The sequence below is a fragment of the Notolepis coatsorum genome, assembly GCF_963971535.1.
Source record: "Notolepis coatsorum genome assembly, chromosome: 1".
NCBI lineage: Eukaryota > Metazoa > Chordata > Actinopteri > Aulopiformes > Paralepididae > Notolepis > Notolepis coatsorum.
Window position 1 is genome coordinate 80,700,392 of NC_140165.1, and position 10,998 is coordinate 80,711,389.

The following is a 10,998-nucleotide window of genomic DNA, read 5'->3' on the forward strand; positions in this document are numbered from 1 at the left end:
GCAACATCAACTCGAGGGTCTCCAGCAAGCTGAACAAGGCTAGCTCTGTAGTGGGTGGTGAGCTGGATAACCTAGAGGTGGTAGCTGAGAGGAGGATGAGGAAAAAGCTAGAAGCCATCCTGAAGAACCCCTCTCACCCCCTAGGAGCTAGTCAGAATGAAGAAGCTTGTTCAAGTTCAAGTTCAAGTTCAAGTTTCTTGTTGTCATACAAAAATACAGAATACTTTTATATGAAATGCTTCTTTCTGTTTTGCTCCTGAGGGTGTGCTAGATAAAAATAGATAAGTATAAAATAAGTATAAAATAGGGCGGCTGATTGGCGCAGTGGGCAAGGCGCTCGCCTCTAACGCAGGAGACGCTGGGTTCGAGCCCAGCTCTCTGCGTTGCTACCGGCTGGCCGGTCGTTCATACTAACACAATTGGCAAGTGTTAGAGGGTGGGAAAGCCGGTGGGTGGGGATTTGACATTGTGGACAGCGATTCCTACAGGTCGGTTTGGTGACGCCGGTGCGACGGAAGCAGGAAGTGACGGGGGCAGCGTGAGCCTCCCACACGCTACTCCTCGCCACTGAGAGTTCGAGCTGCTGCGGTGAATAGATGCGACAGGCTGCCTCCTCGTGTACCGGAGGGGACACGTGATGCAAGGCTTCTGTCCTCACTACAACCGACCTGTGGGATGCATAGTCTAGCAACGTTCAAGACAGGGGAGGGAATAATTGGATATACGAAATTGGGATGGGAGAAAAATAGAAAATGGGGACAAAAAGTGAAAAAAAAAAAGAAAAGTATAAAATAGAAGTCAAGTACGTAAACAAAAGTATTCAATATACATATATACAATATACAATGCAGAGTAGAAAAAGTAACTGAGTTACAATACAATATACAGTACAATGCAGAAATGGGATGAGATACAATTTAGGGTAAGGTGTAATGAGGTATGAGTTGTAGTGCAAATCTCTTTACCAATAAATATAAAGTGTGTTAAAGAAAGTGGGTAAAGGAGGACTTCCGATCCGCAGTGCATGGCTGGCTGATTTTACGGAGCTCGGCAACCAAACCACATTAACCTTGATTACGTTTTATTTTTTATACCATTTAATTTTCTTGAAGTTAGAATTATGTCTAACAGACGCAGAACAAGATGGAAACCCTGAACGACGTGGATTAGGTCGATTTTCCGTGAGGAAACAGACGCTATCATGGCAGGGTGGATGCATTGCAGGAGACGGTGGCCAGCATGGACACAAGATTAGCTGTGGCGGAGGGAGGTCTGTCCTCGGCCGTGGAGGTGGCTGAGACCAATGTCGCGGGAATATTATACTTGGAGGACAAACTACGTGAATGTGAGATGAAGTCGGCGGATCTGGAGGACCGTGGTAGGAGATGTAATGTTAGAATATACGAACCGATAAAGTACCTAGAGGAAATGATACCAAAATGGTTCCCGAAGCTAGCTCGCCCTGAGATCGAGAAAGCTCATAGGATCTTCAGACCCGCTACCCAGTTGAAGGGCGAGCGTACAAACCTGCGCACATTCATCTTCTGCTGCCTGAGATTCCAGACAAGACAGCATATTTTGAGGGAGGCCAGACTGAAACCTCCGGTGGTGAATGGCCGTACACTGAGATTCGCCGCCGACTTCAGTGATTACACAGCGAGACGTCGCAGAGCATTTGCCAGCGCCATGGATCTAGCACGAGAGAGGGCGGTGGAGGTGTTTCTACTATTCCCAGCAACGCTGAAAGTGAAGACGGGACGGGGTGAGGTGTCGTGCAACCGTCTATTCAAGTCACCATCCGAGGCGCAGGACTTCATTCGGAAGAGCAATACAGTCATTCCGACTGAGAGGAACAGACCGGCCACGGTGGAGCATACACTGAACGACGGGCAATGAGGGGCTTTCTCAATCCTCAGAACGGTAATACTTGACTTTTCTATACGGTACTGTCTCAATCACGAACATGATTACTGACTATTTGAATGTAATTCAGACGCCCTTTACTCTTATCAGTTTTTTCTTTATTCTTTATCTCTTGCCTTTTTTATCATCTAACACTCGAACTATGCATTGAACGGCGCGAGGTTTGTTACGTATGTTTGTTGTCTTTATTCGGCTCTAACCGAGCGGGATGAAGATCACAATTCTCACTCAAACAGATTGAATGTGCTTATGACCCGTTCAACCGAGGGGGTTGATCCCCTTTGCAACGAACTGTATGCGGGTGGCAGATCGAGGTTATCCTACCGCTGCGGACAATGCGTGCATTTAACTCTCTTTCTTATCACAGCAGAACACAAGACCGTCACCGACGCTGCATTACCTCACCGATAGCAGCACGGTAATGATCTGGGTTTATTTCCACAGTGGTATTATTTCGACATGTGTTAAGAGTACCTCACTTTATTCAAGTTCAGTTCGGACGAACTATGTTTCATGTGCCTTTATCGTCTGCATAATGTTCCTATGCACTGAGCTCTATATTGATATAGATTGATTCTCTCTGTTGAGAGATGGGGGGTTCCCCTATTCCTAAATCGTTACAATATACAATTCTGGTTAGAATGGTTAAGTTACGTAATGTGGTTTTGGTTGCTGTGACCTGGTCTCTACTGTATGTCTGCTCTTGCCCAACAGGACCTTAGCGTGGGGATGTGCATGTGTTATGGTGCTCTACTTCAGGGGAATCACGTTCAGTCATACTGCAACATGGTTGGACTATGGCTAATTTAAACATCTTGATCTGGAATTCAGGGGGGCTTAATATTCAACATAAACGCACAAGTGTACTAACATGGTTGAAAAGACAGGAGGTTGATGTGGATTTGCTGAGTGAAACGCATCTTTTAAAGGCTGACAGTGCTAAACTTGCAAAAAAGAATTATCATTATATAAACTCCTCTTCTTTTAGCACTAAATCCCAGGGAGTAGCCATAGTGGCTAAGCGGAAGTTGAATATTAAACTATTAGACGTGTGGTCTGATGCTGAAGGACGAATTGCTATTGCGAAGATGGAATATACTAACAGGAAAATTGCTCTTATAGCTGCTTACGCCCCTAATGTGTATGACGCGCACTTTTATACTGCACTTACAACAGCTGAAACTATGCTGAAACTACCTGAGTACTCATTCATAGTGGGTGCTGATTTCAATACCATGTGGGATCCATTGATTGATAAATCCGGAGATGCTGTAACCCACGATCAGAAGCAAGCTACTGCGGCCCTACGTGGCTGGTCTAAAGACACGGGGGTTATTGATATGTGGCGGTTACTCAACCCAACCTCGCGAGACTACTATTTTTTCTCCGCGAGACATAAAACTTTCTCCAGAATTGATTATGTTTTCTCCTCCCCTAGGCTATTCGATAGCTTTGACGTTGACTTGAAGCCCATTGCACTGTCAGACCACAAATACATCCTCCTTAAGGGTTCACTCAGCAAAATGACGTCTTGTGCCCCTAGATGGCGCTTTAACTCAACGCTGCTGAAGAACAAGGAATTTAACCTACAATTTAAGGAGAAGCTCATTGAATTCTTGCAGTTTAATGCTGGATCGGTACAGGACCCCAGAACTTTGTGGAATGCGGTTAAGGGGTTTATTAGGAGTAATACCACTGTTGTGAAGGGCCAGATTAACACTGAGAATCTACGTTTTATTATTTATATAACTTGTATATTATTTATATATATAAGCTATATCCCTTTAAGCCTCCGTTTGAATCATAGCATTATTTGCTTTCCTCATTGGACAACGCCCTTGACACTGGCGGCGCCAACAATCGCGCCCCCCAGACAAGTTCAAAGACGAGTTCGGACAAGTTGAGACATGCCCTTGGCCAGCGCATAACGAATACACCGAAACGGTGATTGACTATGTCTGTACTCAGGTAGAAGTAATAATCCCCTCCACCAAAATTAATATCTACCCAAATCAAAAGCCCTGGGTAGACAAATCCGTCCGTGAGGCTCTGAAAGTGCGCACATCAGCATACAACACCGGGCTGGTGACAGGCAACATGGAAGAACACAAGATGGCAAGATACAACGTCAGGAGAGCAGTAATAGAGGCAAAACGGCGTTACAGGGATAAAGTTGAACTTCAGTTTGAACAGGCTGACTCTAGAGGCATGTGGCAGGGCCTCAGAACAATGACAGACTACAAAGGAACCCCCCTCAAACTGAACAGTGACATCTCCTTAGCAAATGATCTCAACTCCTTCTATGCGAGGTTTGAGGCTGTGAATAACAACACCAGCCTACAAACCACGGCAATGGGGGGGGGGGGGGGTCTGCTGATGGAGACTCAGTGTTCAGGGTAACAGAGCATGAGGTGAGACGGATCTTTAAAAAAGTGGATATCAGGAAGGCAGCAGGACCGGACGGCATCCCCGGCCGCGTCCTAAAAGTCTGTGCCGACCAACTGGCCCCGGTATTCACTGACATCTTCAACCTGTCCTTGGAACAGGCCGTCATCCCCACCTGTCTGAAGAAGTCCACCATCATCCCTGTACCCAAAAAATCTACGCCCGCTTGCCTCAACGACTACCGCCCTGTAGCCCTCACCTCCATAGCCATGAAGTGCTTTGAGAAGCTAGTGAAGGGCTACATCTGTTCCTCCCTCCCCATCAACCTGGACCCTCTGCAATTTGCATATCGCCCCAACAGGTCCACGGAGGACGCCATAGCCCATGTGCTGCACACAGCAGCATCACATCTGGACAAGAGGCAGGGGAACTATGTGAGAATGCTGTTCATCGACTACAGCTCAGCATTCAATACCATAGTCCCCTCCAAACTCATAGCCAAGCTCAGGGACCTGGGCTTGAACTATGACCTGTGCCAGTGGGTCCTGGACTTCCTGACGGGCAGACCCCAGGTGGTAAGAGCCGGCAACTGCACCTCCTCATCCATCACGCTCAACATAGGGGCCCCCCAGGGCTGTGTTCTGAGCCCCCTCCTCTACTCCCTGTACACACATGACTGCGTAGCACAGCGGAACAACAACACCATCATCAAATTTGCTGATGACACAGTAGTGGTGGGCCTGATCTCTGCCAACGACGAAAGGGCCTACCTGGAAGAGGTAGAGAACCTGTCACAGTGGTGTCAGGAGAACTGCCTCTCCCTGAACGTCAGCAAAACAAAAGAGATGATTGTGGACTTCAGGAGGTCGGGGGTCAAGGACTACAGCCCCCTCAGCATCGACGGGGCACCAGTTGAGAGAGTGAACAGTTTCAAGTACCTCGGAGCCCACATATCCGAGGACTTGACATGGACCACACACATTGACAGTGTTGTGAAGAAGGCACGACAACGCCTCTACTTCCTCAGGCGCCTAAGGAAGTTCCAAGTCAGTCAGAAGATCCTTAGGAACTTCTACTCATGTACAATAGAGAGCATCCTGACCGGCAACATCACCTCCTGGTTTGGGAATAGCACTGCACAAGACCGTAGCAGACTACAAAGAGTGACACGTTCAGCCGAACGCACAATTAGAGGGGGGCTTCCCACCCTCCAGAACATTTACAACAAGCGGTGCAAGGGGAAGGCTAAGATAATTATTAAGGACTCGAGCCACCCGAACAACTGCCTCTTTGAACTGCTGCCGTCAGGCAAGCGATACCGGAGTCTTATGGCGAGCACAGAAAGACTCAGAAGGAGCTTCTATCCCCAGGCCATCAGGCTGCTAAACGAACAATAATCGCTAAACGAACAATAATCACTATGCAACAACCATCAAATGCACACAGCACACACACCCACACGCACACACTCACTCAAACAAACAACACACTGCAGCACCCACTCTCCACACTTTAGATCACACAAACACACTTACACTTTATATTTATTGATAAAGGATTTGCACTACAACTCGTACACCTACTGTGAATTGTACCTAAACTGCACCTCGTCCATTTATGCCTTGCACTATATAGTATTGTATATTAGTACACTGCACAGTATTGTATATTGTATGGTAACTACGTCTACGAACATTGTACATATGTCTAAACTGAACACTGTGACCTCTTTTTTTACTTCTAATTTTTACTATGTTTTTATTTCATACTTATCTTGTCATGCACAGTCTCTGGAGCGCAACAGTAAGAAGCATTTTGTACAAAAGTATTCTGTACTTCTGTATGACAACTATTAAAGAAACTTGAAACTTGATTCCGGACAAGAGATTCGGTTGCGCCCTAGAAAGCAATTTAAGTATATATTGTGGAAGGCGCAAGCAGCAGCAGTTTGACCTAACGTGTGCAGTTCGTCCGAAGTTCGGTGTGCAGCAGTAACGTGAAGTGAAGCGTGAACCTAGTAACTAGTGTGAACCTTAGCAAGTGTGTGTGGACTTAACGTAATTAGTATCAGAACACGAGGTGAACCTAGCAGCAGAACTATTGGACATGTGAGCAGTGGAACCTACCGCGGTGTATCGTTATGGATAACTAGTAGCTCCTTAGATACGACCTTGATATTGTAGAACCATTGTTGGTGGATTATAGTGACTTGTGGAAACGTAGTACCGTGGAGAAGAGCATCGTTAATACCATTGTCGTTTGGATTTAACTACCCTGAAGATCTGCATCGGGCTAGCTTCGAGGACGAAGCTAGCTAGCTATCATCACTGCCGTCGGGCTTTGGATTAAGAGCTATTACCCTGCTATTGAGCACTTGGATTACAAGGACCGGATCCGTATGAGACCCCCTTTCTCCAGTGACCAGCCGGAGTATCCGTCTATTTTTCAATCCTCTGGAGCTTACCACTCCGTGGGGGAAATCACCAGTCTCCAGCTATACCCTCGTTTGCCCCCCTATATCGCCATCTCACACCATGCAGCGTTCCGGTCTAGTATCCTTAGCCTAGGAATTATTCATTCCCACTGACTTTGATACTCTGACATTCTAATATCATTCGCCATAAAAGAGCGACCAAGTAATTCTCAGTTGTATATTTGACATTGATAATAAAATACTGTAAACGTTATCTCTTTGTCACCGTGCCGTCTATTGAGTGTCTGCCATATTTAACTGTACTGTCTGGCAAGTAATAATAATATGTAGTAGTGGTTTAATCTATCACAATCTTTAATACAGTCAGGGTTTTGTAACCCCTCAGTTACAACCACTCTATTTGCTTCCAATCTCCGCAAGGGGCGTCTCTCCAAGTTAGTAGAATTGGAAGAGCTGCATAAAACAATGATGTCTTCTATGCAGCACCGATATTCTAGCCGGCTGGAGCTCCAAATTAAAGTGGTGAAAAAGGAGATTAACTCCATTTTAAGACAACAGTCTGAATTTCAAATGCACAGAACAAGACAACACTACTACTTTCATGGCTCTAGACCTAGTCACCTACTGGCTATGAAGATACGGGCCAGCGATCAATTTGCAGATATCCCTGCCATTAAGAACCAACAGGGGGAGATAACCACCAACCCCAACAAAATCAACGATACATTTCGCTCGTTTTATTCCAACCTGTACGAGTCGGAAGTGGTCTTTGATCACGCCAAGCTGGAGGACTATCTTAGTCAAATTAACCTACCACAAATCTCAGAGGAGGACGCTAAACGGTTAGCTAAACCTATCACACTAGATGAGCTCAGGGAAGCAATTGCTGACATGCAGCGGGGCACGGCTCCTGGTTGGGACGGCATTCCACCGGAACTCTATACTGCGTTTTGGGATATACTTGGTCCCTTATTACTTTCAATGATTTTACACTCAGTCGAGGAGGGCAATTTTTCCAGGGATGTCAATATGGCACTTATATCTGTTCTACTCAAGAAAGATAAGGACCCCACCGAATGTGGCAGCTATAGACCCTTATGTCTCCTCGGATCCGATCTCAAGCTATATGCTAAGGTGCTCTGCCATGATCTTGACAGGGAAGCTTTGCTCACCACTATTCGCTGTTTCACGCTCTTCTAGACAGGGTTGTCCTCTTAGCCCAGGACTCTTTGCTCTATCACTCGAACCTCTAGCTCAGTACATAAGACAATCCCGGGTTATATCCCCTGTGTCAATTAAGGGCACACATCACCATATCAGCTTATACGCGGATGATGTACTCCTATTTATGCAGAACCCAGCCGTCTCTCTGCCCTATCTTCTCCAAGTAATAGATGACTTTGGCAGTCTATCTGGATTTAAGATCAACTGGCCAAAATCAGCCTTCCTTCCACTCAACGAGACTGCGAAGGCAACCATCCTTCCAGCAAACATACTCATGGTAGAGCACTTTAAATGCCTTGGGATTGAAATATTCCCAACTGTTAACCAGACAGTAAAGTATAACTACTCCAGCTTGGGTGACAGGATTACGAAGGATTTTGACAGGTGGTCCAAATTAAAGAACTCATTACAGGCCCGCACCTCAATAATTAAGATGAATGTTTTACCCAGAATTAATTTTATCAGCTCCATGCTACCGTTGTCTCCCCCTCTTGGTTACTGGCAAAAACTGCACTCTGCTGCATATAAATTCGTCTGGAATAACAAACGCCCACACTTAAAGAGAACCACTGCACAGAGGAGTAAACTAGACGGGGTTTGGCATTTCCAGACTTCAAGTATTATTTTCAAGCTTACTCTTTGAGACCTATTATCACTTGGTTTGACGCTCAAGCGGCTGTGTCCTGGCGTCCATTGGAGGAGAAGATGGTGTCCCCACATAGACTTCAAGATATCGTGTATACCAACATTTCAATTAAGCAATGCAAATTACGATTTGGCCCTCTGATCACACATGTGATCCAGATTTGGTGTGACACCCAGAAAGCACGCACTAACCGCCATAAATGGCACACGCATTCCCCACTATTCAATAACAATTTGCTCCTTATTGGACAACGACCCATTAGATACCCTAGATGGGAGGGGAAAGGCATTCATACATTGGGGGATATTTTCAATGACTCTGGTATCCGGTCTTTTCAGGACCTATCCAACGGATTTGATCTCCCCGGAAACACCTTTTTCTTTTATTTACAAATGAGGGCAGCTCTGAAGGCTCATGGAGTCCCATGGGACGCTCCACTAGAGCGACACCGGTTTCACAAATTATTTTATGACAGAGAGACATCGAGAGGCTTCGTCTCTGACTTTTATCGGCACTTACGTCCTCATATAAAGACCTACCCTTAAATACGATTTGGAGAAAGGATATCCCTGAGTTGGTTATAGATTTTGATTGGGATGCAGTCTGGGAAAATATTAGGCTATCATCACGCAACCCAGATCACCAACAGATTCATCAAAATTTTGTTCATAGGACTTATTTGACCCCCAGGCGATTGAACCTAATGGGTCTCAGGCCTGACTCTCGATGTACCTTGTGTCCAGACGGTGCCATTGGAACATATATGCATATGTACTGGGAGTGCTCTCCTGTTGAGATCTTCTGGGAAAATGTTACCGCTCAGTTATCAGAGATTTTCTCTCTAACCATACCGGCCTTGCCTTCTGTTTTATTGTTAAATGATGTTTCTCAATTGCCGGCCTCTGTACATGTAAAGAGACTCATCTTGGCTGGCCTGACGGCTGCCAAAAAGCTGATTGCCTCACGCTGGATACAACCAGATAAGTTATGTCCGAAGGTATGGATTCTCACCTATCTTGATGTTATTTATTTGGAGATTTCCACTGCACGTGTCATAGGTGTTAATGAAGCCAATATCGCGGTCTGGTTGGCTGTGGTGGAAAAACTAAAAGAACGCATATGACTCTGAAAATTTAGTACTGAATAAGGTATTATATCGATGTCCCATGTTGGGGTCCTGGGGCGAGAGGGGGGGGGGGGAGAACGAGCGAATATTCATGTATGTTGGTGGTTATGGTGTTTTTTGTATTTTTTTTTTATTTATTATTTTTCATTCAATGTTGATCCTATGTATATTTTCTGACCCCCTTCTGATCTGGGTCTGGTGATCGTGGGCTCGGACTGGGGGGGGCCGAGGTTCGGGGTCTCTGCGGGTCGAGGCACCAAAGAGGCGTGGTGCTTTGGCTCGCGGGGGGCCGGGCTGTGGGTCCTCTGGGGTTGTGGCTTGCGGTTGTTGGGCCTGGAGGTGGAGGGGGCTCGGTAAGCCCTTTTTTTATAGTAAATATTTTATTTTATTATCCTTTTACTTTGTGACAACTTATTTTGACTGGTTGTGTATCCAATATATAATCTGTCTAATTTATTGTCTAATCATTGTTGTGTTAGTTTATGTTCTTGGATGTCTGTTATGTATTATTGTCATTACTGTGTTGTGTTGTTTCTTGTTTGAAAAAATTAAAATTAAAAAGATTTGATAAAAATAAAAATAAAAGTGGGTAAAGTGGGTGCTACAGTGAGTTGTTTATTTAAAGTGAGTGTGTGTGCGTGTGTGTGCTATGAGTGTATTTGATGGTTTGTTACATAGTGTTATTGTCAGCCTAAGACTTATACCCCCCCCCCCCCCCCGACACACCACAAACCATCTGGGCCGGTCCTTTATACCGGCAGCCATCAGGCTCTAAAACAAAGGGCTTGGACGGCCGGATCTGCTGCCAGAACTATCACTGTCAGAACTCGGGACTTGAGAACTAGAGACTCACATCACCGTACTGACTATCTTGTATTTTGCACTAGAGACTAGTATCACTGGACTCTCATCACTGGACTATCTTGTGTTTGTACTTTTTTTTTTTATTATATTGTATTTGTATCTATACTTTAAGTGTATCTATAGTGTATATAGATACTGGACTGTATAGGACTGTGAAGCTATGTATCCCCCCCCCTGTATCCCCCCCCATGCTGCTTTGACACCCGAATTTCCCCAAGGGGATTAATAAAGGATCATCTTATCTTATGTTATTATCTCTGTTCCTTGATTGCTTTTAAATACAATGTTTGAGTACCAGTGATCTAGTTGGTGTTACTCAGAGGTGATCTCGTACCAGTGATCTAGCTGGTGTTACTCAGAGGTGATCTCGTACCAGTGATATAGCTGGTGTTACTC

At 45.3% G+C, this 10,998-nt stretch overlaps 1 protein-coding gene across 1 annotated transcript in view; it reads right to left on the reverse strand.

The window, feature by feature from the left end:
- Positions 1–10,998, reverse strand: part of LOC311239603 (atrial natriuretic peptide receptor 1) — a gene marked incomplete at both ends in the record, with an annotated part of 83,160 nt that overhangs the window by 60,932 nt on the left and 11,230 nt on the right. Inside the window, one exon of the mRNA XM_084327973.1 lies at positions 1,496–1,551. Coding sequence (XP_084184099.1) covers positions 1,496–1,551 — 56 coding nt within the window. The remainder of the gene's footprint in view (positions 1–1,495; positions 1,552–10,998) is intronic.